Raw genomic sequence first — 27,559 nt, forward strand, 5'->3', positions numbered from 1 at the left:
AAACACGGCAATCGTCGCAGTTTGTTTCTCCGCAACTTCAATTCCGGGGTCACATTCGATCATATTCCTCCCCACGCCTATTGTCTTCGTCTATTTTTCCTTCATCGGCCATTGTTCCCACTTGGCTGCTCTCATAAAGCTCTGGACAGGACCATGAGATAACTCAACCTGGTGTTTCGCGGTGCTACTTCGTCTTTTACTCTCCCTAGATTATCCCCGCAATGCGTGCACCGTCTCCGCTCCTGCGGAGCTTGAGCTCCAAAACGTCGCTATCGCTGCCTTACTCGCGACGACTGCTCACGCCTCGCTTTCCACTTACAGTCTCCTCTAAAACATCTCTCAGGACAGTTGCGAGCTATACGCATCCGCATCATGCCTCAGCCATATCGGTTCTGCCCACGGCGGTAGACACGTCCGCGCCTGATTTCAAGGAGAATGCCGAGCAGATGAAGGAGCTCGTAGATCGGATGAGCAATCTACATAGCACCATCTCCCAGGGTGGGCCACAAAAAGCAAAGGATAAGCACATTGCCAGAGGCAAAATGCTTCCTCGAGATCGGGTGACAGCCCTGATCGATCCCGGCACATCGTTCCTGGAGCTTTCCCCGCTGGCCGGCCACGAAGTATACCCAGGCGAAGACGTTCCTGCCGGTGGTATTATTACTGGAATTGGAACCGTCGAAGGCGTAACATGTATGATCGTGGCCAATGACAGCACTGTCAAGGGAGGCACGTACTACCCTATCACGGTAAAAAAACATCTCCGAGCGCAAGCAATCGCCCAAGAGAACAAACTCCCCTGTCTCTACCTTGTGGACTCTGGCGGTGCCAACCTCCCCCATCAAGCCGACGTATTCCCAGACAAGGAGCACTTCGGCCGCATCTTCTTCAACCAAGCTCGGATGAGCTCAATGGGCATCCCCCAGATCTCTGTGGTGATGGGACCCTGCACGGCAGGAGGTGCCTATGTCCCAGCCATGAGCGATGAGACCATCATCGTCGAGAACCAAGGCACCATTTTCCTGGCTGGTCCTCCCCTCGTCAAAGCTGCCACAGGCGAAGAAGTCTCCGCCGAAGATCTGGGCGGCGGTCTACTGCACAGCACCATCTCTGGCGTAACAGACTACCTCGCCGTAGACGACGCTCACGCCCTCATCCTCGCCCGCAGGTCCATCGCCAACCTCAACTACCCCAAAACCAGCGTGCCCCTCAAACTCGACGACAGCACTATCAAAGAACCCCTCTACGACCCCGCCGAACTAAACGGCATCGTGGGCACCAACCTCCGCCGCCAGATCCCCGTCCATGAAGTCATCGCCCGCATCGTTGACGGCAGCGAATTTGCCGAATTCAAGCGCGACTACGGTACCACCCTCGTCACAGGCTTCGCCCGCATTTACGGCCACCAGGTTGGTATCGTCGCCAACAACGGTATCCTCTTCTCCGAGTCCTCGCTGAAGGGAGCCCACTTCATCGAGCTCTGTGCCCAGCGCAACATCCCTCTCATCTTCCTCCAGAACATCTCCGGCTTCATGGTCGGTGCCGACGCCGAAAAGGGCGGCATCGCCAAAAACGGCGCGAAGCTAGTCACGGCAGTAGCCTGCGCCGATGTACCCAAGTTCACCGTTGTCTTTGGCTCCAGCGCTGGCGCAGGTAACTACGGCATGTGGTAAGTTACACACTCACACACTCCCTTAGGCCTACTAAGACAAACCCAAAACACAAAAGAACCAAAAGAAACAAACACTAACAAACAACCAAAAAAACAGCGGCCGCGCCTACTCCCCAAGGCTCATGTTCATGTGGCCCAACGCCAAAATCGGGGTAATGGGCTCCGAACAACTCTCCTCAGTAATGGAAGCAGTCGGACGCACCGCAGACCCAGCCCTGAAAGCTCGCATCGACCACGAATCCGAAGCAATTTTCTCTTCCGCCCGTCTCTGGGACGACGGCGTTATCCCGCCTGCGCAAACGAGACGCGTTCTGGGATTGAGTTTGGCGGCGTCGTTGGGTGGAAGGGTTGATAAGGATGTGCAGACGCGGTTTGGTGTTTTCCGGATGTAGTTCACTTACGTTAGTGACAATATATTATATCTATTTATCTGTTCTACTAAAGTCTAGGTTCTACGTCTGGGTCTTATGTGTAACTGGGTCTTTGGGGGGTGGATTGTTTCTTACTATTATATATCTTTGTCTTTTACATGGATATTGAGGTTTATGTGATGTATGGTTGGTTGGTATATTAGAAATGAATGGTTATACTTTTCTGAGTTCTTTTCTTATGTGAGAGGGTTTGCATGAGTTAGGGTGAAGAAGAGGGGGTTTCAGTCTTGGAAGAAATCTTAAGTTGCTTATTATGATAGTCCCTATAATTTATGGTGTGAAAGGAAGAGCGAATAAGAAAGAAAATGAATATCCCATTCTAATAATCTACTTCGCGTTGAACAGACTACTGCTAGTTTCGAAAAGGACGGAAATTTGATCAAGGGAGTGGGAAAAAGGGGGAAGGGGAAAAAAGGGGGAGAAGTCGGAAGGAATAACGGGCCAAATAAGGCACAAAGAAGAAAAAGCAATTATAGAAAATGAGTAGAAAGAGAGAACTCAGGAGGGGAACTACTCTGTAGGAAGAAAAGAAAAAGAAAAAGACAAGCATAGTGTGGTTCTTTTCCTTGGTTGGTTTGCTTTTATCAGCTCGCAAAAAATAAAAGAGAAAAAAAAAAAAAACAAAGAATGGCGGCGTAGTTATAAAATGAACTGCTCTATATCAATAAAGGGGTTGGTGAATGCCAATGCGGAGGGAAAACGAAGACAGATGCAACTTTTTCTCATTCCTTGAAGTAAAATAACAGTTGAAGACGTATCAATTGGAAGTAAGACGAAAAAAGTTGAATGGTTGTGAACCGACATATATCTATCATTGGATGGGCATATGATGATTGAAAACATTAGCATGGGTGAAGATATGTAGTATGTATGTGCAGATAGGATGTGAGCCGGTGGCTTGAGAAATGCGTCGAGATGTGAGGTAGGTTGGTTCAAATACGATTGAGGAGCGAGTCGTTGGTCTCCTGCCCCTCCTTCATTTATAACATTCGTTAATTTATAGAATCACACAAGGTCCTTTACGTTTCGTCTTCTGTCGTCGTTCTCGCTTGCGATCGGGTCGATTCGAATTTTCCCGCTTGGGCGGTTCGTCGCGACCCTTGGAGTTGCCTTGCAGGTCCTTTCGGATGATCTGTCGGCAGAGGTCAATGAAGACCTCGTTGACGTTGGCTCGTCGGCGAGCCGATGTCTCATAGTAAGGAGCGTTGCCCCAGCTCTGGGAGAGGGCAAAGGCGCGAGCACGGGGCACCGCGCGATCCTCCTCCAGGTCGGATTTATTACCTACGATGACGATGGGGACTTTCTCGTCATCCTTGATGCGGATGATCTGTTCTCGTAGTTCGGACAGCTCGTTCAACGAGGACATGCTCGTAATGGAAAATACCAGGAGAAACCCTTGGCCCTGTTTCATGTAAAGTTCTCTGTGAGTCAGGGTTAGCATGCGGGTCTGAAAAGGAAGTGAGTGGTTAGGTGTCAGTCCTATAGCCGCAGTAGTGGATCCCCAGTGGACTGAAGAAGTGGGACGGATTGCTGATTTACCTCATGGCAGCTAGGGCTGTGTTAGTGGAAAAGACAGAGTCGCACCGTTGCAGGGAGACTTACTGAATTGTTCTGTTCCTGCAGTGTCAAGAATTTCTAGAATGCATTGTCGCCCCTATGACAATCAGCAACGTAAGACATGTTTGGTAACATGATCCACTTACGTCTACCTCGATCTGTTTGCGATATGAATCTTCGATCGTGGGGTCATAGCTCTCAATCCACACATTTTGGACGAATTGAGCTGTACGGTGTAAGTGACAATTATTTCCCAGAACGGGATGACCCATGAGTCAGGTCCATCGACGAGTCAGAGGGTATATACCAGTAAGACAACTCTTTCCAACTCCACCTGTTGCGCACGAAATAGCAGATATCAGCGATGGACCTCAACTATCGTCAATTGTCAGATGGTGCCTACCAGCGCCGAGCACGACAATATGATATTCCCGTCTGTATCGAGTGAAGCCATTAGCATCCGGCGCGCATGAAGTTCAGGGCAAAGGGATCCATTTTGGGAGGACGTACTGCGGCCGCATTGAAACAGCAATTGTAGTTCCCACTCAATCAACTGAAGTTATTCTGGTGCCTCGAATGGACCGGGACGATGCGATACTTGGTTCAATCGACCTCTTCCAACACAATCTTTGCTATACCGTATCTCCTAAATCTCCACCAAAGAGTATGATGCGACGATGCAATTCACGCAAACCGGCCAGATCAGATGAATAGATAAAGGGTACACTTCGTTAGATTCGTGTCTCGTGAACAACTGAAGATCTCGGTGATGAATCGCGATTTCAAGCAATGGGATGGTCTGATACTGGGTCCCTTTGGGGGCGGGGGTGGGCTGGAAGAGCAAAGGCAGCGATAACGCGATGCGTTACATCGGTCACAATGCCAATGCCAACCAATGCCACGGAGGGAGGGGGGGAAATTGGGGATAATATGCAGGTCGTGGAATTGACAGCGCCACCGGACCTGAGGCAATCACTTGGACTCGAGTGAAGGGTCAAAGGGGGTCGGAGAAGGCGAGCGCAGGAAAAACGGTTGATGTCAACAGAAATTCAGGTGGATTACCGGAGACTAAAGACCGAACTAGAAGCTAAGTCAGCGCGCGGTTGTGGGGAGATTTTTTTTGAGAGGAATTGCCAAAGGGTGGAAAGGATCCGAGTCGGAGGGTTCATGTCAAAGAGGAAAAAGAAATAAAAATAAAAATAAAAATAACATGAAGAAATGATAAAATAAAATAAATAAATGAAATAGTACAAAAAAATTGTACATAATTCCCTCTTTTTTATCTTTTGTTTTCTTTTTTAATTTTGTTTTAACCCTGAGGTTTCATTTTATTCAATTGGGTTCCAATCACTTCTTGTATCCTTTTGTTCATTTTGGGAGTCAACTTAACGTGTGTAGTTCTTTTACCTTTTTTTCTTTTCTTTTTCTTGTTAATTCTTTGATATCCCTTTTGCCCTAATTGTTTCCTTTCTTTTCCCTTTTTCACTTTGTCAACATTCGAAGCGGTGTGAGTGAAAAGAAATAATAAACAGTTTTTAACAAAATAAAAATAAAAATAAAAAAAATAAAAAGAGGCTTCCCAAATGTGCGCAACAATTGGCACGAAAACTTTAAGCCAGCAGTGGTTAAACCTGGAAAGGATTAACTCTCGTGGGACTTTCCTCAATCAATCGCTGCCCAGTCCGATAAAGGTTTAGAGAACCCTAGGAAAACCCCCTTTAGTATTCCAGTCCCAGTGGTTTGGGATTTTCGTTATCCCCTTTTGGGCTCATTCACGTAGTAACGAAAACCAAAAGAGAGAGGGAAATAAATAAAAATCATAAAAGAAATAAAACCCACCATCATCAGTGTTCAAGGGGGCTGGTGAATACCATCAATGGATCACCAAGGGGAGAGAGGATAAAAACGGGGGGAAAGAAAATAGACCAACAAACAATCTATAAAAAAAAAGAATAAAAAGAAAACAAGGAATGAACACTATCTATGGAATGCTTGCTGTCTCCCTTCGTCTTCTTCTTCTTCTTCTTCTTCTTCTTCTTCTTCTTCTTCTTCTTCTTCTGCCTGTAGATAGTCCAGGTGGTTGGATCCTTGAGAACAATAGTCATAATGATCTCCAAATCAAGGTCACCAGGCCCGATTTAGGGGGAAAACCAAATAGTTCCCACCAGAGTATCTGCAGGAGACGAAGAGAAAGCAACGAATTGTCCGACTCGGCCATAGCTCGGGTTGCCAATCATTGGGGGTGATGGTCCTGATGATCTGCTTTCGGGGCTCCATCCAACCATTCCCAACCTGACCGACTGACCAAAAAATTTCGAATTGACTATTGAAGAAAATGGGATACAGGGCTAGAAAAACAAACTCCCAAAAATGAAAAAGAGTAAACAACGTACCAGAGCATGTATGAGTCAACCCGTTGTCCTGTCAAAAATAAATATAGATCTCTCAGGGATCCCTTGATGGACGACGGGAAGGCATTAGTTCTCAGAAATATAGAAACATACAAGGGGCAGTCGGAATCAACCCTCGAGATATAATAACGTCCCTTTAGCCTATGACTCCCTTTCTTCCCTCCCTCCCCCTTCTCCGTTCCTCCGTATATCCTGAAACGCTCTCCGTCCCCTGACCAATCGCTTAAACTAAACGGTTTACTTTACCTGTCACCTTTTTTCCAACCCCTCGGCTCTACTACACAAAAATAAAATAAAAAAAAAAAAAATAAAAAAAAACCCACCTTTCCCTCCTCCCGGATGAGTGGAACTGGATCCGGACCAAAGACTTGGCCACCTCACGCTGTCAGGCACCAAACAAACCAATGGCCAGACCCTTGACTGGGACATCCAGGGGGCGACGATTGGGCACAAGAAGTACGACGCAGTGTCCATGTGATGGACCGGTCGATAGGTCCAACGGGATACATTTCCAGGAGGCAAACTCAACGACAGATGTAACTTGATATGAGAAGGGGGCGTTGGCTCTGACCAGTAGTCTAAATGAATGCCAGGACGTCAGTTCGACCTTAAATCAATGTATCACATTCGACGGCCCACACTGTGTGTCAAGCGAGGTCGAACGGCGTGCGACTGGTCATTGCCCTCCTTCTATTGCGTAGATGATATCATAATATGAGATAATATAGCGGCCTCGACTTACGTGCTGTACGACAAACAGGCCATGGCGGTCGCCATACGTGTTCAGGAACGAAGAAAGAAAAGGAGAACCAAAAAAGAGAAATGAGCGCTAACGTGAAGGTATTAACATACACCATTATAGACAAACCAACCTCAGTCCGGATACGCGCCGGTATATACTTTGCACGAATCATAACTCATGCTATCTAATGCATCTCTATCCCCTAAATCGCGATCGCATGCCCCGCATCTCCGTTAATCAGGCCCGTCATCGGCCCCTCAAGCTGGGTGATGCCGCTGTACCGTTCGAGAGCCTCGAAGACATGGCTGAACACCTGTTGCTCTACGTCCACCGCCCACAAGAAATCGAGATGTTCGTACTTCGGGATGATCTTGGCCGTGGTCCCGTGTGGCAGCTCCTTCAGCATCACGTTAATATCCACGAGGCTGTCATTGCCTCCATACAGTAGCACAATGGGCGTCTTGATGTTCTTGGTAGGGTACTTGACCGGCTTATAAAATCGCTCGCTAGCGACAACGCTGAATGGAGCGTGGACCTCGTCGTCGTAGAATTGAAAATTTTTGTGTCGGATGATCTGAAACCAATGAACCACGGATTTGGTGCTGGTGAAGGAGAATAGATGTAGGTATCCCGCTAGCTTTTGCCAGCGACTGATGTTCCGGCATTTCCAATTGAAGAGTCCGTCAAGGCACTTGTCGATGATCTGAACGAAGATAGGCGGGTAGAGGACCGTCTGCCACATCGTTGTCGAACTGAGGATGCTACGTCGACCGAAGAGAAGGAACAAGAAATTCGGCGAGGCCTTCATCAGTGAGTCAACGAAATGGTTTGGCAACCCCGTAGGCGCCATTGCGGGCGCAAGAGCCACGAAAACATCGACCTTCTGGTTCAGCAGCGGGTGGATAGATAGTGTCGCGAAGGCTTGGGCGGTGCCTTGCGAGAACCCAACATACGACAGAGAAGGCTGACCCGTGACTTCCAAAATATAATTTATGCTGTCGGGAATATCGTGAAAGGCAAACTGATCGATGGAGAAGTCCCAGAACTCGTTAGACCCGGGCGAAAACCGCACGGACTTCTTCGAGTACTTGTTGCCGCGATTGTTTCCAAACCAGACGTCATAGCCCCTTTCCACTAATTGAAAGGGAAGACACCGTTGTTCTTCTGACAAACATACCCAAACCTCACTGCACATCATGAGCCCATGGTGCAGGAAGACGACCTTCTTCCGAACGCCCCCTTTTCCTTGATTGACGCGCATCTTCTCCTCACCTCTCCGGTAGGCCAAGCGGTGGAGGCCGAGCAGGTAGCCATCGCCGGTCTGGACAATATGCTCCTCAGTCTGATAACCGAACAAAGCGCATATATCTACAAAGTCGGAGGCCTGTGCGACTGCGGCGGCGATCCGTTCTTCTTTACTGCGCTTGCCTTCATCCTCAGGAGTTATAAATAGGTTGAAGATGGTTTTCGACCGGTCGTAAAAGAACTTGATTACGGTTTCAGCTGTATGAGGTTAACGAATAATTTGAGAATTCCAACACGACTCCTCTAACTTACGAAGACAAAATGTAATAATATGTATGATCCATTCCAGCAATACCAGAACCAAAGAAGCGAACAGAGCCAGATATTCAAACCAAAACAGTCGACCAATCACAGGCACGCGCGCCATGATGAACGAATTATACCTGAAGCTTTAGTATAGGTATAGAAGGGTAACAAGTCTATCGCACTACCCGAGGCCTGAACTCCATCATGGGGAAAGAGGCAGAAATGCGCCAGGAAGCGAGATAAATGAAGATCTCCGAAACGCCCCCAGCAAAAGAAATTCCAAGAAAAGGAAACGCTCAGACGTCATTTGCATTTTCATGTGATAGCTGCTTATCTAATCCGGGGATGGCCCCATTTTTGCCTTCTTTTCCTGGAGTCTAATTTTGCGCCGGACAAGTGATTGGCAGGTCTTCCTTCCTCTGCCTTGTCGGCTGGTTTCCTACCTATAAGCAAAATGCCGAACTCCTGCAAAGACATCCGTGAGTACTACTCAGCTCTCTCAATTATCGAGCCATTCGGGGTGACCGACCGTCGCTTCCGAGACCAAATCCCGAATCTCATGCTTAGCCTGCGGCCAACATATTACCCTCCGCGATTGAAAGGTTCCCCCTAATCTAACCATGCTTTGATATCACCTTACAGGCGATGCATTGGCCCAATGCCTCCAGGAATCCGACTGTATCATGGTCCAGCGCCACACGCCCCGTGAATGTTTGAGCGAGCCGCTAGTCGATACACTGCCCATGCGATGCCAACAGCTGCGGAAAGGGTTCGGCGAGTGCAAGTGAGTCATGCGTACCCTCGATGGAAGACCTAAAATACCGAAACCGGACCTAACTTTCAATCTTCATCCAGGCGGGGTTTGATTGATATGCGCAAGCGATTCCGCGGAAACCAGCCACTCGCTGGTGCCAGCGAAATGGAAGGCGGGAACCGGAACAAGCCTGAACAGCTATATGCTGGGAAGCCTGCCTTTGAGTCCGTCAAAGAGATTAGTGGGGACGAGGTCCAGATGGATCCCGAGAAGACAAGGGGCCTGTAAGGGAATGTTTCGATGCTGTCTCAGTACTGAAACCCACCGTTCCCTGTCTTAAGTCGTTGACACATAGCTGGACTTTTGTATTTTCGTTCTCTTGGCATGGTTTGGAGTTTGTGGAGGGACTTATACGATTATAGACCTCATGATTCTGGTGTTCGATCTACTGTACATACTAGGTAAATTGATATTCACCGCTACCAACAGCTTGTTGAGGTGCAAAGTAGGCCGGATTGGTGTAGGGGTGCCCTGGAGCATACTACATGAGAGATAGCTCAACATTTGGAAAGATGGAGAGAGAGATGGGTGATTTCGGATAGTAAACATTCATAAGTTTCACAGGGTAAATTCTCAGTCATAACTTTACCTCACCCCTGGCGCCAGTGCAAATAGATATCACAAAAGAAATGCTTGCGCCACACATCCTGCCACCTTTGATATCCGCTCTACATGCTTAACTCAGCCATCCGGAGAAGTCGTTCGTCCTGTTCCTTGGATCCACCCTTTGCGAAGGCTTGGTAGCTTCGAATGGCAGCCTGGCGGTGGCTGTCGTCCTCAAATATACATCCATCCTTTCTAGAGAGCAAACCCCCAGCAGCTTCCGAGTTACACTCAATGGCGGAGTTCAACGGGCACCCACAGAAACAGGTGTGAATCTCATAGCAGGGGTTATCACATTTGTGACCACATCGCATCTGTCGACCACAGACCTCAATGCACTTGACTTGATCATGGGAGAAACTAGAAACCCACACGGTCAGCACTGTTATCTAGTTGCTCGGACAGTTCGCGCAGCTTCAGGTACCTATGGCATGATAGTGGACATCTGTGTCCACAGCCTAGACGCTCGTTACATGAGAGGTCACATCCTCCGTAGGCAGTGTTCCAATCAGAGGGATCTGCTGGCATTTGTCATGAATGGAAACCGCTAAAGAGGACGTAGGAAACACAGACCTTTCTTGTATATCACATTTCCATGTTTGGTGCATGTTAAAGGTAGATAAAAACCAAGCCTTCGTTTTGGGTTCTTGCCTCCCATGAGGGTGACAACTTGCCACCAGAGGGAATCCGCATCAGCAAGCGTTGTAGAGTCTCCAAAGATATAAAAGCCGTTTCTAGCACGCGAAAGCGCAACGCAGACTCTGTTCTCTATAGATAAAAAGCCGATGGTAGACCGGCCGCTTCTCACCAGCGATAGAATCACTACCTCGTTTTCTTCTCCCTGAAACGAATCAACCGTCACAATGTTCACATACTGACCCTGGAGATAGGAATTTTCCTTGAATAGTTTGAGCAGCTTTTTTCTCTGGCCATTATAAAATGTCAGAACGGTTATATCCTTGACAGCAACGCCGTTGAGCACCAGGTGCATGAAGAATCCTATAATCATTTCCGCCTCCTTCTCATTGTACTTCGAAGATAAGCTGTCATTGCTTTCTGGCCAATTGTGAGAAAAAAAGTATGATCGTACATCCCCCATTCCTGGCACTTTGGGGCGTTCAAGAACTGACTCATGGTCCTGAAGCTCGCCGTAAATGGGTTCCAGCAATCGTCGTATCTCTGGTACCATCCGCCTCTGTCTTCTAAGAGTCTCGTATTGAATCCCGTTATTCACGAGCCTTTCGAACATTGAAATGTCCAGGAAGAGCGGTTCACCCTGAAGGTCCTGTACCGAGCAACTTCCCCTGAGTTGTTGGTGATCTCCCACAAGGATCATATGTTGAAGAGAATCGAGGCAGGCAGCTGCTATCGGTGCTTCGATGGCTTCGGCTGCTTCTTCTATCAAAACAACCTTCGGTTTTAAACTTGATACAAGAGCTCGGTACTTGCTAAGGCCCGTTGTTGTCATCCCAATCAGCTTGGCATCCCGGAGGAGATGATTGTCCCGTTCCCACTTTCCAATGCGGATGTCTTTGCAATTGTTTGTATTAAGTGTAACCAAGCTTTGAAACTTCCGCCTGATTTTATCCTTGAGCAGTTTTCGAAGAGTATTATATACTCCTCCACGTGCCTTGACAGGTATCTTCCACAGGTCGGGCTCCTTCAGATACTTTTGGCTAGCTTCTTCGGAGGCCGAAGTACTTTGTCCGCAGAATCTTTCTCGAAGACAAATGAACGGTCCCTTGAGAACTTCACGGTCCTCCTCTTCGATCCCTTGGTCGGTTTCTAATTCTCTAAGTTGTTCATACTCTAGATCAATCTCATCTTCATCGAAGCCGAAGTTCTCAGTTGAATAGTGTACTTCGAATGGGACCGCTTGCTCTCCAAGCCAGGCTATCAAGGGATAGACATCTTCTTCATTGTTGGGTCGTATCCAGCCCTTTGCCCCCTTCTCGAGAGAGTCACATTGTGTTGCAGTCAGTAGGCCATACTTTGTGAAAAACTCAGGCGGAAGAAGAGTGCCATCGTTCTCGACACTGAAGTTCTGCAAGAGATCAGCAATCGTGTGATGATATTTATTATATCGCTTTTGGGCCTGTCCAAGAACACTGCCTTGTATGGTAGCAAGGGGTTCATTTTGTCGGACTTCAAAAAGGGTACGCTTTTTGATCTCAGGGTCATTACTTCTGCCTCCCAAGCGAATATAGTCCCTCTCAAAACGAGAAACGTGCCTCAGAAGCTGATCCAGAGCATGGTTTGTCTGCGAGGCGATGACTATAGGCGGATCTCCTGGGTTCATGTTGGAGAGCAAAATCCTCAACGCAATCACAGAGACGAATGTTTTGCCGGTTCCTGGGGGCCCTTGGATAACGGCAAGGCTTTTTGTAAGCATTTGCTCCAAAGCCCTCCATTGGGTGGCATCCAGATCACCTGTTGGGTACTTAGGCCAGTATTCTAGAACATTAATTTTGCCTTCTTCTCCAGATGGACTGATAGCGGACTGTATGTCCATGACTGGACCTGCTTTGACATACTCGGGAGTTTCGGTATTAGGATGGAGTAAGCAGATTTGTTCGGCGAGTGGAAACCTGTCGAAACTGTTAGTAGCTACGTTCAATTTTAATACTCTTAGTAGGATGGAAATCTTACTTTTCTCGGCTCATTTTCTGTAAAGCTGTCATCGTATGTCTCATGGACTCGAAGTAGCCATCTTTGGCCTCAACCATGACCCATTCCTGATGTGGATCGAACTCTGCATCCACAGACCGCGCGAAATAAAGATCGATCTCTGGAGGGCATTGCTTTACACCATTTAGTGGCCGGGCTGCCACAACAGCAATAACACATTTATTTCTGAACGAATCAACCGTCGGAGAAAGTGCAACGATGGTGCCTGTCCGTAGGCGCTTAGAATATTCCCAGACAATGTTCTTTCCCGATCTAATGGTCGAAAACTGGATTCGAGTCGCCAAGCCTTGTTGTGTAAATGTAATACCTACAATGTGTACCTAGAGCCACACGATTTAGATGATCCCTCAATGAAGCCGAGCGAGAAAGAGGTACAAACCTTCTCGTAGATAGATACGGTATTCGTATCTTGCATCTCTGGATTCTCTCGAACGTACGCTACAGCGTCCCGTAGGGGAGCAACTGAGTCTTCTCTAAGCAACTCATAGTGGGCTTTCAGATACTCGTTCTTCGAGCTCCAGGGACCTACGATCCGATTTGGCAGCAGATCAACGAATTCAGTCTCAGATCCAGTTCCCATTATCTCATCAGGTGATGGAATTTCTGGATTCAGAAGCCACGGCTGGGAATTATCGAGGACTGCCTCGGCAAAGTAAGCTTTGACATCTTGGTTGACGGGGACAACGGGGTGAACTGTTGGTTTCGTGGGTTGCTTATGAAGCGACCCATTACTAGGAATACTAGAGCCGCTCGATGGTTTCATGTTTTAGAGCCTGTTAGTAAAACTTAGTGAGTTGTTGGTAATGATGGTGGTGGTGATTTAAGGTAAGTTTTGAGGGAAACGAGAATGAGGTTGACTCGTTTGCACTCTCCCAAATAGGTAGGCAGTTCAGGAACCCACACGAAAAGCAGAGAGCTTAGAGCGTTGACCCACGGGTTATGTAGTGAGCATTCTTTTTCGATCTATCTTTCTCAGTAGAGGGCCCAATTCAATGTTAAAGGACAGTCGTTCAAGATTGCGTAATTCACTAAGTTGAGGAGCTTTATCAGAATCTTCCGAATCAGCTCTCAATCTAGCGTGAATAGAGGAGATCACAACCGGAATTCGTCCCTAGTAGCAAAGCTCTTCCAGCGGCTTCTGTCCGTTTCAGAAGAAAAGACATGCCCTGTTCAAAGGACGCTATCGCTTGCCATACTCTTACCCATTGAGTCATTTCTTTCACAGTGCTCTAGGATGCACACCAACAGTTATGGTAAATAAAAACAGAGTATACCTACATGTACAAAATACAATAGAGACATAAATTGTAGAGACATGAATTTTTACAGTCTGAGAGGCGGAATTCTGCTCATTTAGTGGTCAATTCCTTTAGTTGCTATGGAACAACCACGGCTATTTGTTCCTGTATGGATAGTCATTGTACGAGTCGCTAAGCTATCTGCCCAAAAATACCTGAAATATTTTCTTTTCTTTTTCTTCTTTTTCTTCTTTTGCCATACATGATAAATTTTGTTGTAGAGGGACATCTGCATCCAACTGTTGCAACAAACATACTATGATTTAGATGTATGATATGACGCTAACTAGATATGGATAGACGTTTCCGCCTGAGGCACAAAGTGGGCGGGCAACGTGACTGAAGCCGGGGAAAGAACGATAAACGGATTTGGAGATAAAGAAAGGCGTCTTGCCGATTCCAGTACACACGCTCGCGCCGCAATACCATAGCTTCTGCCCCTTGATAACCCTGGGCGCAACATCTGTGCGACTGAATTTCCTGCCTATTTCCATCGTCTAAAGTCAGTGCGAGCTATCAAACCATGAACCCTTGAATTGCGGAGGCTCCCACCGAGAGATGGGCCATTGAGATAGAGCTCTTTGTTCGCCACTTATATATACATATTATATGGTATAACTTTCAGCTTCGAGATCGCATGCTCTAGAACAATCGGGCCTTGAATTTTTACCACTTGAAACAATGGCTTCGCTCGGGGAAGATGATGATGACAGAGATCTTGCAGGTGAGCTTCCCCTGTAACACCATTGACGATAGTCGTAGCAGCCTAATGATTTGGCGATACATAGGCTCGCAAGATGGTAGCTCCGATAATGAAATGGATGATACTCTCCGGGATGCTGACGATGGTGGCAATGACAATGACAACGATAACGACAACGACGCCGACGCTGACGATGACGCCGATCAAGACGCAGATGGCCAGTCAAATGCCAGTCACGTATCGGATAGCGCTGGTGTACCCCAACCAAATACGGATGTTGAAATGACTACGACCGGCCCAGTGAACATTGTACATGATTCAGTATCTGTATATCATCCTCCAGTCCGGTCCAAATGTCTCACTGCCTCTACCTACGATATAGTCCCTACGACGGCTGCACCCCACAGTACATCGATTAATGCAGTGACGGCGACTGCAGACATGAGATGGGTATTCAGTGGCGGCTCGGATGGATACGTGCGGAAGTTCAATTGGGTGGAGTCGATTAACAGCAAATTGATGTTAACTGTAGCGCAACGGCACCCCTTCGTGGACAGCGTGGTCAAGGCAGGCGTGGTAATGACATATTGGGAAAACATGGACGGCAACACTCTGTCACCGGTGTATTCTTTGGCTAGCCATAGTGAGGGTTTGTGGTTACTGTCCGGCTTGGAGTCGGGTGCCATTCGCCTGCAATCTGTCCGCCATGACGAAGGCAAGGAGATTGCCCTGCTACAACAACATACTTCAGCCGTGTCAGTGTTGAACCTGACATCTGATGAGAAATCATTATTGTCCGGAAGTTGGGATAAGCGAGTCTTTGACTGGGACCTGAACACAGGCCAGACTAGGCGCTCATTTGGATCCAGTGCCAGACAGATATCAGCCATTGACTTACGGCCAGAATCTAGCCTTCCAGTTCCTAAGGATACTGAGACACCCCTTCCTAATGGGACTTACTCGTCGAATTACCAGGCAAGTGGTGGTAATAGCTTCGACTTCATGGATACGTCGAACGACCAAGGTGGTGTTGGCGACTCATCAAACCCGCAGGCGGGCTCACCGGCAGACTCACTTTTCGGTGGAGCGGATTCATTGTTCGGGGATACAGATGGCACTGGAGGCGAAGGGGCAGGCGCATCAGGGAATGCCTTTGGCATAGACGAAGATGATGAGTTTGGTAAAGCTCTGGCCAATGGCACCCTCCCCGACGCTGATGCACCCGGTGAGCCTGAGCCATCAGGTCAGCAAAATGGTGTTCCAGAAGCGCCAGCTCCAGTTGATACAAGCGCTCAAATCAAGGAGGAGGACGCGGCGCCCCAGCAACCAGAGACTCGCAAGCCAGAAGCCGCCGGTGCCTCGTCGCAGCCTGTTGTAAACGGCCTGCCTCACGCAGAGGAATTGGAAGCTGTACCAGAGAGCCAAGATCTCAGCCAACAGACGCAGTCTGATAAGAACATATCCGATAACACCTTTCTTGCCGCATCCATAGATGGCACTATCCGAGTGTGGGACAGACGGCAACCGGACCCTATCGCTCGCATCTCGCCTCGCAATTCTCCCCCCTGGTGCATGAATGCATGCTGGTCTCCAGACGGCAATTATATCTACGCCGGCCGTCGAAATGGAACTGTAGAGGAATTCAGTCTTCACAAGGGCCTACGAGATCCTGAACGGACTTTCAAATTCCCCCAGGGAAGTGGACCTGTTACGGCTCTCAGGGCGATGCCTAACGGGCGACATATAGTTTGGTAAGCTTTTGGCGATATTGATCGCATACTAAAAATGGAGAGTGAGCTAACCCCCCACTTTCAGCGCCTCCCATGATATTCTTAGATTATACGACCTGAAACACGAGCAAGTCACCCGTCACTCAACTGTCCCCTTTCTTATCATCCCAGGACATCGAACAGGAACTGTCTCACAGCTATACATCGATCAAGCGTGTCGGTTCATGGTTTCCACAAGTGGCAATAGAGGCTGGGAAGGCAGTACCACCGAAGTTCTATTGGGGTACGAGATCGGCGTTCCTCGGTAGTCGGCTGTGGATCTGTACACTATCTGTATCTCTGGCATGCTTTTATGCGTGCTGTAGGGATGCTTTGCTGTTTGGTGTAGTTTTAATGCATGTACTGGCGATATGTTAATGATAGCGCTGTGTTGAGTCATGTTAAGACACGACTGATGAGTTAACCATGATATCCTCTCAGATTTAATGTTCGGAAATACTGAAAGAGATCTACTAGTAGTATCGTGTATTGGCATGTAGCTCCGTATATGTAGCCAACAAAGAAGAAAAGTACAATATGCTACATAATCCCTATAAAACCACCAACACCAACCAGATATGTCCAAACCAAGCAATAACCATACCAACCAGAAAGCGAAAAACAAAAATCATAATCATAGCCCATAATCATCATGCACATCATCAAGGTCAATCCCCTCACAAACATCATACTGCCCTGCCCTCCAAGGCCCAAACAACGAATTCCTCGACCAAGAAACATGTCCATCCTCATCATGCTCGAAGAAAACATACCCCGGCTGCTCCTCCCCAGCAGACTTCTCCACGCCCCAAGGCCCCGTAACCAAAGACCCAAATCCGGGCAGCGCCACATTCGGTACATGCCCACGAGCCTCAACCTGGCCCGCGCCCACATTATTAACAGTAACCAGATACACGGGCGGGAGCGCCACATCTCGATCCGGACGAAGCGGCATTGGAATCCACGCCTCGTTCATATACGACTCCGGCCTGTTCTTATCGTGTCTGCCCGGCAATGGCCTAGAAAGAAGGATAGAGTCCAGTTTTGCCGTGTCGAGGAGTAACCCCGGTGTCTGGACGTAGAGGACGGAGTCGTATTGCATGAACTGGATCTGACCGAGACGGAGGAGCTTTGTATCTGTGGGGGTGTAGCCGGCGCTGGTGGCGGCTGTCATGTCGATGGGGAGGAGCCAGATGTTGTATTTTAGGGAGGCTGTGCGGAGGAGGGCGAGAGCTGTTGAGACCTCGGTAGTGAGCTTGTGGGGCGGGGTTTGGTCCCAGTCTTGAGGGTACATGAAGAGGCGGTCTTGGATTGCGGTGTTATTTGTTGAGAGGGTTTTGAAAAAGAGGATTGCGGAGCAGATGTTTGAGGGGTCAGGTGTGGTAAGAAGTTGGAGGTAGGCATAGTTGCCTTTTGAGTGGTTGTCATCGTCATTTGGGTTGTCTAGGAAGGTGGTGCGTTTTGTATTGCCTCCATGGTGGGTGAGGCCGGGGATGGGATCTGGTGGTTGCGGGGGTTTGATGGCGTGTTGGATGCTGCGCACGGATTGTTGTTGGAGGACGTAGCCGGAGAGGAAGAGGACGAAGGTGAAAATGCAGATCACTCCCGAGGAGAGGATTACGGAGACCGTGGAGGAAGTTAGGAGGACCATTGCTGGTTAGAGGGTTTTCTGCATTGGTATGTGGGATGTGGTGGTTGTATAGTTGGAAGGGTATGTATGGATGACCCGTTGGTGTAGATGAGAAAAAAAAAAAAAAAAAAAAAACAGGTATATGGGACACCGTTATACCACGACTGGGATATATAGTCTTCTGTTTAAATAGTAATATAGTAACTCGTAAACTCGTCTATCATGCAACTCATACGTCAAAACCCAGCAGATGAAGATCAATCGATCACTCAACCTGTTTCATCTCGTGTTTACAGTCACCCCGTTGGCGGTGCGACTATCGATAAGGACCAGTCTTGGCAGAATCCCGACCGCCAAGACAATCGCCTCAACTCCGACATCATTCAGTTCAATCTTTCATCTGCATCATTATTTCTCCGCAAATCCTTCACCTCGCCTGCCATCCACCCCGGAAACAATGGCATCCCACCGCGCCGATGCCAGTTCCCTTCTCGACAACCGCGGCTACACCGGTCCATTAGTGCGCGGTGTCAATCCAGCCACTCTATTCGAAAAAGCCGTGCGCGACCGTATCACGGACTCCTACTACTGGAAAGAACAATGTTTCGGATTGAACGCAGCGACGCTTTGCGATCGCGCGGTTGAGCTGACATCCATCGGAGGAACGTACGGCGTTTCCGAGAAGCCTACACCATTTCTCTGTCTCGCATTCAAGATGCTGCAACTAAACCCGGACCGGGATATCGTACTGGAGTACCTAAATTTCACCGACCCGGTCAACGACGAGGAAGGCGAGCAGACAGCAACGGAGCAAGCTGAGAATGGCGTGGTCAAACAACAGGGTGATTTTAAGTACCTGCGGGCTTTGGCGGCGTTTTACGTTCGCTTGACCTTCGACGCGGTGGATGTGTATAAAACGCTAGAACCGCTTCTTCTTGACTATCGGAAATTGAAGCGGCGCGTGCGCGATTCAGTCGTTCTTACGTATGTGGATCAATTTGTCGATGATCTTCTCACTAAGGATCGTGTATGTGGTACGAGTTTGTGGAAGTTGCCTTCGCGACAGCAATTGGAGGATTTGGATCTTCTGGAGGAACGAGTCAGCCCGCTGGCTGCTGAGTTGGAAGAGATGGACAACGAAGAAGAGGAGAGTGAGGAGGGTCAGGCTAGTGATGATCGGTCAGCTGATGATGCCGGTGATGATTGAGATGGCCACCGGCTAGCTGCGAACGTCTTTTGGCTCTGCCAAATAATATATTGGTGTTGAGCTTCTTATTGCCGGCTCGGTCTCAGAGGCTACGGCTCCTCGTGCAAACTCATGACGGTTTCCGATGAGCAGTCGTTTTCATTGAGCCACCCACATCCCTTCAACAGGTGTGGTTCTCATTTGACCCCGCTACCTTACGTGCCCTGATAGGGCAGCGATCGAATATACCTCGAGCACCGTGACACAGACGCCCACGGAATTCTTGTCATCCTCTTCAAAATGGAGTATATGGAGGCATCTACTACGGGAGAATGGGGCTCTATTTTGGGAGTTAGGAATTGGAAAAACGGCATTGCTGCTTGAGCATAGTACCAGTTTTGGTTACAATCTGCAGCATTCGGAGATACCCCATCATCTTTGCTATTCAATTGTAAAACATATGTTGATTTCACTTACTGATTAGATCAATTGTACCATGCTCGTAAATTACTTAGAACGCAAATAAATGATCTCAATGTGGCTGCCTGGCCCAGTATCACCGAAGCTGTGCAAATCAGAAACCATATCAGGGAATACGGATTGGGAAGAGCTTATGAGCAAATGGCACTAAAAGCCTTGTTGGCGATGCCACTTTTCCTGCCAATTTTGATACCATGGGCTATCATCCAATGTAGCTACCTCCCAACCACTGGGAACGAGCTTATTCGCCTCTTGTTCTTTTGCCCATTCTTCAAGCATGGGAAGTACAACATGCTCCACGTGCCATGTACCCTTGTACTCCAGTATATTCTTCTTGCCCTCCTTCAAGACCTTGGTTATCAATGCGGGCACGCCAGGTTCGTCCCGGAATTCAGTCACAGGTGTGAAGAGTGCCTTGAAGTTGAATACGATAGCCCCTGAAAGGGGAAGGCGGCGGAGTGTTTGCCAATCTACTCTGAGATAGCAGTCCTCTAGTTGAAGATTGGGATCTTGGTTCAGTCGGAGTTTCTCATGAGGGTCCCCTTTAGGCATATACAAAGGCTGTCCGACTTCAAGACCCCAGGATCCTCTTTGTATCGGTTTGTCGGTCGGCATTTTGGTGAAAAACCTACATGATTATCTGTGAGTAAACAGTGGCCGAGATAATCTGGCATGATACGCACCGATCCATGGAAAATTGCATCTTCTCCCTGTAATCTGGAACTGAGCCATGGATATGATGAAGCTGAAGTCCGATCTTGGTGCCGACATTCCACCCCAAAGCAGAACAGATGACTCCGGCACGTAGAAAATAGTTACCCGTTGTGTCATCACGTAGCATCAGACCGAAGTCCTCGGGTACGTTGTCGAGTAGTACCTCAAGGGGATGCTTGGATCTAATATCCTGCTCTACTCCCAAGATCCTATTCTGTAGGATACGACTGTCCACTAGAGAGAAGTATTGCGGATACCGGGCGCAGATGAATTGCAGGACCATTTCCATGAGTTCTTTACAAGCCAGCTCTGATCCTGGAAGCCAGCCCAGGACCGCATCCCCATGCCTTGCATATAAGTCCTTCCGTTGCGCGATCCGTTGTTTGTAGGTGTTCTCAAGCTCTATCCACCAATCCGTTTCTAGCTTTGTCAATGCTGCCATGGTTGTCAATTGCACAAGTTATGCGGCGGCACTCGTAGTCAGAAATGAGCAAACGTACACATTGTCTGGTGATAGCCCCATCTAAACGGACGATATGGCCTGGGTAGCGCTTTTTCAATTTCGAACTCGGGATACTCTTGAGGCAAGGGAACACCGCTGAGTTTCGCATAGTCTGGAAAGTCCCCTAAGGCCTTAACCTCAGCTATAGAAAATCCCGTTGGTGTGTATCTGTTTTCCTCGCAGGTCCTATAGTCCGTGGTCATGGGAAGGATGTGTTTGAGAACGTTCTCTTCGCTGACTTCACTCCTTCCTGTCACAAATTCCGGTAACGCAGTGAGTGCCTGACCGTTCTGAGGTGGTAAAAAATTCGCATACTTCGTTGGTTTCTTCTCCGGTGATATCGACTGTGGTGGCGTGACACTGTAAAATCTTGAGCAAAGCCAAACTGGTTTGTTCTGCAACCCACTCAAAGCAAAGCATAGCCCAGCTAGTCCGAACACAGTGAAGCAGACCAACCACAGATTATCCAGTGGATCGAGTGTGTCCATGATGCTTTCTAAAATACGGTATGGGGCACTAAGAGAACATATATGAATATTTTCGCTATTGCAGGCTCGAACAGTGCGAAGTCACATCTGTATCGTATCTCGTACGTAGACCCGAATATCGTGTCCAGGTATGGGTGTTAGAGACATGACCATGAAAGCGCAGGGGGAAGTAACCTTGATTTAATACCTTAAGGCAGATGTGTGGTCATTACTGAAATCAGAGATTGGCGGGATTCGCGGCTGGCTTGGGGATGCCATGCGGGATCTGCAGCCTCTCAAGAGCAATGTAACCGAATGCTTTTACTTTGTTCGGTGCGGAGATGCGGATAAAGATAAGGATACCCTCTCGTATCGAGTACTTTGATGCGATATACCTGACAGGGGAGTGCAGTGCTTCTGAGAAGGTGTGAGGGGTCAATCTTCGGCGTCGTAGAACTAAGAGGACGTAATATTAGAGGCCCGTTTCACCGACCTATGCCACACATCCACTGTCCACAGATCGTTCTACATTTATGTATGTAGCATCGGCGTAGCCCAGGGTGTATGCACGTGCCCCATGATGTAAGGTAGATGCTCCCTTCATATGAACATGCCATATCAAAAGCGGCAGTACGTCGTAAATCGTCTAAAGTCAGTTAGCCCACCTTTCCATTGTCTCAGTATTTGGTTCCGAAGCGTAGATGAGGGGGCCTGACCTACCATGAGATAAGTGGCAATAGATAATGATCAGCCATGAAAATGGTCCTCCAGTAATATTGAGCTGATACAGTATGCGAGGGGACAAATTGCGGACAGAAATGACGGAAGGAGGAAAGAAAGTGCGCACCTCCGCATTTCCCGGAAAGGGAAAAGTATCCATCATCATGTGTCCAAGGTATGGCTTAGTCACAGCCATATATGCATTCATATACATGTCTATAAAGCTACTGAGATATCTCTATACTAATCAGAAAGCTTTCCATTCAATGAAATGGTCAGCGGAGAGCTTAGGATTTCTCTGCGCAAACTAGATCTTTGTATCTCAGAGAGAACATTGAACATCGGCATTGGCTCCTACCTGCATTATCATCAACATGTCGTGCCTTCCTACTAAATCACTCAAGGACATATAACAAACTTATTCTATATCACAATCACGCGCTAACTGGTTTTCAAGAAGCGAAGATTGGCGTCACACATTCGCTTAGCCTTGTAAAAATCACCGAAAAGCGCCATGTCTGCGGACCCGTCCGTGGAAACATATACGATGCCACGATCACAAAACGACAGGAGGATCTTGATCTGTACTCTCCTGGCACTAGCCCAAAAGGTAAACACCGCGTTGTCACTGCCCATTTCTTGTCATGGGTCAGTTAGACTCACGCTGTCCCATTCAACTGAGTTCTAGTATGCCCGCTAGAAGGTTCAACGTTGTGGAGAACAAACCAAGATGCCTAGATATCCAAGGAAGGCTGTAGCCATCAATTGTCGTCTTCATATTGGAGGTATCTCTCAATGCTCCAATGGCCCATGGCCTTGATGATGTCCAGAGGTGTTTGGCCATTGGCGTCTCTAAGGCGTAAAATTGCCCCGTTCTCAAGCAGCACCGCAAAAGTATCGGGTGTCGACTGTCTTGCTGCCATGTGCAGCGGCGTTTCGCCATTATTAGCGAATACATGAATATTGAATGTGTCTTGAGAAAGTAGAAGATTTACAACTTCAGTCAAATTGTCTCGGGCTGCGTAGTGTAGCTCGGTCATTCCACTTTCCCCTGGGATGTTTGTCTCGATTCCGCGCTCTAAGAGAAACTGGACAACCTCATAGGAGCCATGAGAGCAAGCTTTATGGAAGGCAGTCTCATTCTGAGCGTTTTTGATGTTCAAATCAATGCCGGCCTCAACCAGTATGCGAACCATAGCGGCCTGACGATTCCGGTTCTCCCAGAGTCGAGCCGCTCGAAAAAGAGCCGTTTCGCCTTTAAAGTCCTGCAGAGAGAGCAGATGGGCATACTTTTCCACCAAAAGCTCTAGCACATCTGGATCATTATTCCCTATAGCTTGATGCAGCACAGATCCACCATCGCCACATATATGACTCAAATCGACCTTATCCACAATGAGTTTGAGCGATTCAAGGTTACAGTAAGGTATAATGCAGATCATCTTGGGCTGAGGCAGCAATGGATACAGCTTCAAACTGGCACCTCTTTCGAGAAAGAGTTCCACAATCTGGGTATGCCGGAAACCAATTGCAATACCCAGCATGCTAAGTCCAGTCACGTCATGGGAGTTCGGGCTGACCCCTGCATCAAGAAACCCTTTGATAGCGTTGATTCTATCTTTCTCGATGGCATCTGCGAGTGGCTGATGTGGGAGATTGATCCTGTATCCGGCCCTTTGGAACCGATAAATGAACGGGCATTCGGGAATATATGCTCCTAAGTATCTCGTGAGATATCGAGTGTAATCCTCTTCATTGGCCAAAGCATAACCCTTGGCAGCCTTGGGCAGTAAGGAGCGTAATATTTCGCTGAACCTTCGACAGGTGCTAGCGAGCTGTCCTAACGATGGAGCGTCGATATAGGTAACAATCATATCGATCAGCTCAGTTGGCAAGCCATCTAGTCCACGAGACTGTCTCATCTCGGTTTCAGGTGCCATGATAGAGGAAGGATATGTGAATCAATGTGTAGAATTATCTTGGCTTTTGCTAGCCACACTCGACAGCGCAGGAATTTAGAACATGTATGTAGTGTCTCGTTGCTGGTTTGCAATCTATTCTCCAGTTTCTGTACTGTGTGAGCGATTAGCTGACCATATATACCTCATTGGGGGCACCAGTTGCCAGAAAATTTAGAGAGCTTTAGAAACAACTAGTGCTCAATACTGTGCAGTCTTATTTAAGATACCCCTTTGTGATTCATTAGACCATGTTGTGAACAATCCTTTTGCAGTAATCATCAGCCATACAAAGACGCAACATAGAATCAATCAAGAAGGGTATTCATTCAACTGAAGTGACCATCCACACCTGAGTATGCTCTATAAGTAAGTACTGAGATACACTGGAGCAAGTGTAGAACTTTTGCCTGGCAACTGGCGCGGCATATGATAGACTTATTGGTCCCCAGCGTTGGGACAGGATCACATGTCTTTTATATTACTTCCCCCGTCTGAGAAGCATGCGACACTGCACAAACATCTCAGCCACGGTGACAATGTCATTGATATGTTGGAAGTATGTGCTGAGGCTCCTCATATCGTGAGTACTGGATGTGAGGCTAGCGTGAATGACATACGGAGTAAAGTCCGATCCCAAAACCAGGACAGATCAGCTCGCGGGCTTCGGGAATCCCTATAAAACCGATCAATCAAGCAAACAAGCATACCCATATATGTGGTATAACGATGTATGTATAGCAGCTCGGGTTCACTGTCTCGCCGGTGTGGGTCTCACCAGTCCGCCTTAATGTCTCATTGTCAAGTTTCGGATAGTTGTTTGTATGTTTCCAATGCCAAGCTGTTGGTCACTAGCTGCTAGTCTCATGCTGAAACCATCTGTGATCGTACAAAAGTGGCCAGGCCGGGAAGATGACTTATTCAATTTGATCTGATGGTTAGGTTAACGTTTCAGTGGGCGTTGCAAATCACCCGAGAGCTAATGAACGCTAATTTGGCGGTTCAACGGAGACCCATATTGCCAGCGATGCTTAATACATATCTTGCTAATTCCATTATTATATGATTACATCCATGCTGGACCATTCCCCACTGATAGTAACATATTTGATTGTATTGCAAACATCCAGCCCGCGCGCTTTACAAATGCTCCGTATGACCCTAACAAGTATACAACAAAATCAAAAGAGACAATTTAAAAGAAATATGCATGGAGAGAAGACACTTCAATGAAATTAGTTGTATGTACCCGGGAATAGCACATTTGCATGTGCTTTCATGTACACGATAAGGTCGGTCAAGGTATGTGGCTAATGAAATAGAGTAAAGTCGGCGACAAGCGGACGACTGTGTGGGTGCGTGGTTATATCGTGAGACATTGACGGCTGTCAGCCTTAATACAGGCCTTCATAGCTGTCTAGGCTATTGTCCAATGGAAAGGCATCATCAAAACCATGCAGTTGCGGGGATACCTGTAAGCCCCTGCAATCATAGAACGACGCCGGGGATTCCCGAGCCTGTCAAGTCCCGGATTTCGGTAGGTGAGGATATGTGACAAATGGGTATCATAAGACCGCTATATTCGCCGAACGCGCAAATCGAGATGACAAACGAAAAAATCAAGACGGAAGAAAGAAGCCAGAATATCTTTCTGGATCTTATCAGTCGGGGTTCGTAAGCTATGTGTAGTCAACGTTAGCCTTGTCAAGCAATCAGTCAATAAAAAAGAACAGTACTAACCCGAAGAACTGGCCGAGAATAGTCTTCATTGTCCTGGAGTGACACGTCACTATCACGACGGCCGCCTGCGTACAGTACAGTATCCGTCTTCAAGCGAGTATCGGTAAACGTTGGTAATCTTGAGGATCCGGCAGATAATGTATGGCTGTGGTTGTCCGAGAACGCTCGGTTCGCGACGCTCATCTGAGAACCTTTGCTGTTCCTACCATCTAGCAAGACATTTGAGACGCTCGGACTTGGGCTTGTCGAACGCTCGTGGCGTTTCTTGAAGAAGATCAAGAAGCAGATGGCTATAATAGCAGCCAAGCCGCCGATTGAGCCCACGACCACGCCAGCAATTGCACCTCCACTTAAACCCGAGCCGCTACTATCCTTCTCAGATAAACTGGCACTTGGGTCTGACGTAGGCTTCGCATTGGGAACTGTGATCGTTTTCACCTCCCCGGCAACGGTTTCAACCGATTGACTTGCCGTCGTGGTAGGTGCTTCGGTGGTTTTGGAAGAGTCCGTCGATGTCGTCTGCGAAAGGTTAGCACGCAATAATAACCGATGTGTGTGAGACTGCAATGACATGATCCCCATCATCCAGCTTAGTAACTTAATCAACTTGTTCATCTCATTCTGTGCAAGAACTAAGTGGCTTCAATGAGGAAGCAAAGCAGCTTTGGATTGCATCCGCGGTAGAACGCTAAGTTGACGGAGTTGATGGATTGGAAGGGAACTTTGCTTGGGTTGACAAGCAGACAGGAAAGATCTACTGACCGATGACTCTGTAGATGTCGACGTACTCGAAGAAACTGTGGCTGTTCCGGAGGGCGAATGCTCGTTCATTTGGATATAAGCAAAAACGCCCTTGGACGCACTTCCACAACTATCATCGGGATACCCGGGACACCCCGTATCACACTTCGACGTATCAACGTTGGTCGCTTTGTTGGGAGCAATGTTCGAACACCAGCAGCTCTTCCCTTGAAGAATTCCAAAAGCATAATCGGAATTACATGTGTCCGTACAAAGTCCGTTTGATTGATACACACTGATATCTGTGTGCAGGTTAGAAAAACCATAGGGCACAAGAGCACCACAGAAACATACTAGCAGAGTTCGAAGCTCCCGTATTCACGGTAGAGCAATATGTGATATCCGAAGCAGCAAAGGCTTGCCAGGAGAATAAAGTAAATAATATGAGAGCCATATTACGATGCATGGCGGAAATGGCCGGATAGCGGTTTAGTCGTGACAGCCGTACGTGCGTTCCTTTCCCAGCTATGCGACACCTAGTATAAATCCCGGCCTCGACCAAAACGTGCAGAAACAACCTCCCTCTGAATCAGAATAGGTCCCAGGATCGATAAAGAAGAACCACCTCGGTTTTAGATCGGTCGCTTGGTCGGCAGGATATACAATTGGTGAATTTTTTGGTCGGTGTCGATTGAGAAACAAAGTTTAATAACAGTGGTCAGACCGTGATTCAAGCTCAAGGTTAAGAAAAATTGTCTGTTGGCTCAGGGTTCCGTAGAAGATCCTTCTTCGGTAGGATCAGTGTGGCAGTTAGTTACTGACGTCGGTCAGCCACAGGCCACGAACACATGCAAATGGGCTTGCAACTATCATGCGACATACCTGTGAACTAGCAAGGCCAGTTAACTTGTTTTTTGTGAATTATTTCTTCCCCTCTATCTTAAAGATAAGGCTCATCTAACTGCGACTAGGCAGTTGTTTTGGGGGCCAAGAGTACGATAGCGTGCGGATCAGAAGACTATCGCAACATCATCATGATCATCGTCACCTTACAGAGGAGAGAAGGGACGGCCGACCGGCTCACGGAGGTTTGGATAGAAAAGAATCCGACAGGATGTCAATAGTAATGACAGAAAGTAAAAGTGAAAGGGAGGGAAAGAAAGGAAGAGAGTGAGAAAGGAG

The 27,559-nt window shown here is 47.8% G+C and overlaps 13 protein-coding genes across 13 annotated transcripts; 5 read left to right on the top strand and 8 right to left on the bottom strand.

The window, feature by feature from the left end:
• Window positions 1-79: 79 nt before the first annotated feature.
• BDV27DRAFT_128184 (putative 3-methylcrotonyl-CoA carboxylase, beta subunit (MccB)) lies at window positions 80-2,229 on the top strand. Its single transcript, XM_032066922.1, has 2 exons — window positions 80-1,669; window positions 1,770-2,229. Exons 1-2 carry the CDS (start codon window positions 222-224, stop codon window positions 2,062-2,064), a joined length of 1,743 nt encoding a protein of 580 aa, XP_031927637.1. The 5' UTR covers window positions 80-221; the 3' UTR covers window positions 2,065-2,229.
• Window positions 2,230-2,398: 169 nt separating this feature from the next.
• Window positions 2,399-2,714, bottom strand: BDV27DRAFT_128185 (uncharacterized protein). Its single transcript, XM_032066923.1, has one exon. The coding sequence runs from the start codon at window positions 2,651-2,653 to the stop codon at window positions 2,483-2,485; it is 171 nt and encodes a 56-aa protein (XP_031927638.1). The 5' UTR covers window positions 2,654-2,714; the 3' UTR covers window positions 2,399-2,482.
• Window positions 2,715-2,717: 3 nt separating this feature from the next.
• Window positions 2,718-4,905, bottom strand: BDV27DRAFT_128186 (putative RAS small monomeric GTPase (Rsr1)). Its single transcript, XM_032066924.1, has 7 exons — window positions 4,171-4,905; window positions 4,064-4,095; window positions 3,968-3,994; window positions 3,807-3,886; window positions 3,706-3,757; window positions 3,643-3,652; window positions 2,718-3,524 (listed from the first exon to the last, which is right to left on the bottom strand). Exons 1-7 carry the CDS (start codon window positions 4,179-4,181, stop codon window positions 3,101-3,103), a joined length of 636 nt encoding a protein of 211 aa, XP_031927639.1. The 5' UTR covers window positions 4,182-4,905; the 3' UTR covers window positions 2,718-3,100.
• Window positions 4,906-5,601: 696 nt separating this feature from the next.
• BDV27DRAFT_128188 (uncharacterized protein) lies at window positions 5,602-6,115 on the top strand. The gene has a single exon (XM_032066925.1). It carries the CDS (start codon window positions 5,631-5,633, stop codon window positions 5,904-5,906), a length of 276 nt encoding a protein of 91 aa, XP_031927640.1. The 5' UTR covers window positions 5,602-5,630; the 3' UTR covers window positions 5,907-6,115.
• A 760-nt stretch (window positions 6,116-6,875) lies between these two features.
• BDV27DRAFT_128190 (sterol esterase) lies at window positions 6,876-8,768 on the bottom strand. Its single transcript, XM_032066926.1, has 2 exons — window positions 8,371-8,768; window positions 6,876-8,316 (listed from the first exon to the last, which is right to left on the bottom strand). Exons 1-2 carry the CDS (start codon window positions 8,483-8,485, stop codon window positions 7,016-7,018), a joined length of 1,416 nt encoding a protein of 471 aa, XP_031927641.1. The 5' UTR covers window positions 8,486-8,768; the 3' UTR covers window positions 6,876-7,015.
• A 2-nt stretch (window positions 8,769-8,770) lies between these two features.
• Window positions 8,771-9,606, top strand: BDV27DRAFT_128191 (PET191 family protein). Its single transcript, XM_032066927.1, has 3 exons — window positions 8,771-8,843; window positions 9,007-9,148; window positions 9,220-9,606. The coding sequence occupies exons 1-3, from the start codon at window positions 8,819-8,821 to the stop codon at window positions 9,404-9,406; spliced, it is 354 nt and encodes a 117-aa protein (XP_031927642.1). The 5' UTR covers window positions 8,771-8,818; the 3' UTR covers window positions 9,407-9,606.
• A 240-nt stretch (window positions 9,607-9,846) lies between these two features.
• Window positions 9,847-13,232, bottom strand: BDV27DRAFT_172247 (putative DEAD box helicase involved in nonsense mediated decay; the record flags this gene model as incomplete). Its single annotated transcript, XM_032075814.1, has 5 exons — window positions 9,847-10,141; window positions 10,206-10,299; window positions 10,355-12,408; window positions 12,479-12,789; window positions 12,849-13,232. The coding sequence occupies 5 exons, from the start codon at window positions 13,230-13,232 to the stop codon at window positions 9,847-9,849; spliced, it is 3,138 nt and encodes a 1,045-aa protein (XP_031927643.1).
• A 942-nt stretch (window positions 13,233-14,174) lies between these two features.
• BDV27DRAFT_112410 (WD40 repeat domain-containing protein) lies at window positions 14,175-16,643 on the top strand. Its single transcript, XM_032064567.1, has 3 exons — window positions 14,175-14,491; window positions 14,556-16,221; window positions 16,286-16,643. Exons 1-3 carry the CDS (start codon window positions 14,449-14,451, stop codon window positions 16,506-16,508), a joined length of 1,932 nt encoding a protein of 643 aa, XP_031927644.1. The 5' UTR covers window positions 14,175-14,448; the 3' UTR covers window positions 16,509-16,643.
• A 77-nt stretch (window positions 16,644-16,720) lies between these two features.
• Window positions 16,721-17,984, bottom strand: BDV27DRAFT_128194 (uncharacterized protein). The gene has a single exon (XM_032066928.1). The coding sequence runs from the start codon at window positions 17,888-17,890 to the stop codon at window positions 16,874-16,876; it is 1,017 nt and encodes a 338-aa protein (XP_031927645.1). The 5' UTR covers window positions 17,891-17,984; the 3' UTR covers window positions 16,721-16,873.
• A 310-nt stretch (window positions 17,985-18,294) lies between these two features.
• Window positions 18,295-19,318, top strand: BDV27DRAFT_112451 (PRP38 family protein). The gene has a single exon (XM_032064568.1). It carries the CDS (start codon window positions 18,327-18,329, stop codon window positions 19,074-19,076), a length of 750 nt encoding a protein of 249 aa, XP_031927646.1. The 5' UTR covers window positions 18,295-18,326; the 3' UTR covers window positions 19,077-19,318.
• Window positions 19,319-19,555: 237 nt separating this feature from the next.
• BDV27DRAFT_112469 (heme-dependent oxidative N-demethylase family protein) lies at window positions 19,556-21,376 on the bottom strand. Its single transcript, XM_032064569.1, has 3 exons — window positions 20,750-21,376; window positions 20,219-20,684; window positions 19,556-20,163 (listed from the first exon to the last, which is right to left on the bottom strand). Exons 1-3 carry the CDS (start codon window positions 21,237-21,239, stop codon window positions 19,683-19,685), a joined length of 1,437 nt encoding a protein of 478 aa, XP_031927647.1. The 5' UTR covers window positions 21,240-21,376; the 3' UTR covers window positions 19,556-19,682.
• Window positions 21,377-22,699: 1,323 nt separating this feature from the next.
• BDV27DRAFT_145169 (F-box domain and ankyrin repeat protein) lies at window positions 22,700-23,482 on the bottom strand (the record flags this gene model as incomplete). Its single annotated transcript, XM_032070373.1, has 1 exon — window positions 22,700-23,482. The coding sequence occupies one exon, from the start codon at window positions 23,480-23,482 to the stop codon at window positions 22,700-22,702; it is 783 nt and encodes a 260-aa protein (XP_031927648.1).
• A 1,861-nt stretch (window positions 23,483-25,343) lies between these two features.
• Window positions 25,344-27,136, bottom strand: BDV27DRAFT_112488 (uncharacterized protein). Its single transcript, XM_032064570.1, has 4 exons — window positions 26,732-27,136; window positions 26,399-26,679; window positions 25,637-26,155; window positions 25,344-25,575 (listed from the first exon to the last, which is right to left on the bottom strand). Exons 1-4 carry the CDS (start codon window positions 26,841-26,843, stop codon window positions 25,558-25,560), a joined length of 930 nt encoding a protein of 309 aa, XP_031927649.1. The 5' UTR covers window positions 26,844-27,136; the 3' UTR covers window positions 25,344-25,557.
• Between the last annotated feature and the right edge of the window lie 423 nt (window positions 27,137-27,559).

Source organism: Aspergillus caelatus, assembly GCF_009193585.1.
Source record: "Aspergillus caelatus strain CBS 763.97 unplaced genomic scaffold BDV27scaffold_86, whole genome shotgun sequence".
NCBI lineage: Eukaryota > Fungi > Ascomycota > Eurotiomycetes > Eurotiales > Aspergillaceae > Aspergillus > Aspergillus caelatus.

Coding starts and splice junctions, on each gene's coding strand:
- BDV27DRAFT_128190 (XM_032066926.1), bottom strand. CDS start 8,485: ATGGCGCGCGTGCCTGTGATTGGTCGACTGTTTTGGTTTGAATATCTG. Junction 8,317..8,370: donor TATTATTACATTTTGTCTTC/GTAAGTTAGAGG, acceptor AACCTCATACAG/CTGAAACCGTAATCAAGTTC.
- BDV27DRAFT_112488 (XM_032064570.1), bottom strand. CDS start 26,843: ATGCATCGTAATATGGCTCTCATATTATTTACTTTATTCTCCTGGCAA. Junction 26,680..26,731: donor GGGAGCTTCGAACTCTGCTA/GTATGTTTCTGT, acceptor ACCTGCACACAG/ATATCAGTGTGTATCAATCA. Junction 26,156..26,398: donor CGACATCTACAGAGTCATCG/GTCAGTAGATCT, acceptor AACCTTTCGCAG/ACGACATCGACGGACTCTTC.
- BDV27DRAFT_112469 (XM_032064569.1), bottom strand. CDS start 21,239: ATGGACACACTCGATCCACTGGATAATCTGTGGTTGGTCTGCTTCACT. Junction 20,685..20,749: donor GGGCTATCACCAGACAATGT/GTACGTTTGCTC, acceptor CAACCATGGCAG/CATTGACAAAGCTAGAAACG. Junction 20,164..20,218: donor ATGCAATTTTCCATGGATCG/GTGCGTATCATG, acceptor ATAATCATGTAG/GTTTTTCACCAAAATGCCGA.
- BDV27DRAFT_128188 (XM_032066925.1), top strand. CDS start 5,631: ATGAACACTATCTATGGAATGCTTGCTGTCTCCCTTCGTCTTCTTCTT.
- BDV27DRAFT_112451 (XM_032064568.1), top strand. CDS start 18,327: ATGGCATCCCACCGCGCCGATGCCAGTTCCCTTCTCGACAACCGCGGC.
- BDV27DRAFT_128186 (XM_032066924.1), bottom strand. Junction 3,887..3,967: donor TGGAAAGAGTTGTCTTACTG/GTATATACCCTC, acceptor TACACCGTACAG/CTCAATTCGTCCAAAATGTG. Junction 3,758..3,806: donor GCAAACAGATCGAGGTAGAC/GTAAGTGGATCA, acceptor TGATTGTCATAG/GGGCGACAATGCATTCTAGA.
- BDV27DRAFT_128191 (XM_032066927.1), top strand. CDS start 8,819: ATGCCGAACTCCTGCAAAGACATCC. Junction 8,844..9,006: donor GAACTCCTGCAAAGACATCC/GTGAGTACTACT, acceptor ATCACCTTACAG/GCGATGCATTGGCCCAATGC. Junction 9,149..9,219: donor AAAGGGTTCGGCGAGTGCAA/GTGAGTCATGCG, acceptor ATCTTCATCCAG/GCGGGGTTTGATTGATATGC.
- BDV27DRAFT_128185 (XM_032066923.1), bottom strand. CDS start 2,653: ATGCTTGTCTTTTTCTTTTTCTTTTCTTCCTACAGAGTAGTTCCCCTC.
- BDV27DRAFT_112410 (XM_032064567.1), top strand. CDS start 14,449: ATGGCTTCGCTCGGGGAAGATGATGATGACAGAGATCTTGCAG. Junction 14,492..14,555: donor TGATGACAGAGATCTTGCAG/GTGAGCTTCCCC, acceptor GGCGATACATAG/GCTCGCAAGATGGTAGCTCC. Junction 16,222..16,285: donor AACGGGCGACATATAGTTTG/GTAAGCTTTTGG, acceptor CCCCACTTTCAG/CGCCTCCCATGATATTCTTA.
- BDV27DRAFT_128194 (XM_032066928.1), bottom strand. CDS start 17,890: ATGGTCCTCCTAACTTCCTCCACGGTCTCCGTAATCCTCTCCTCGGGA.
- BDV27DRAFT_128184 (XM_032066922.1), top strand. CDS start 222: ATGCGTGCACCGTCTCCGCTCCTGCGGAGCTTGAGCTCCAAAACGTCG. Junction 1,670..1,769: donor GCAGGTAACTACGGCATGTG/GTAAGTTACACA, acceptor CCAAAAAAACAG/CGGCCGCGCCTACTCCCCAA.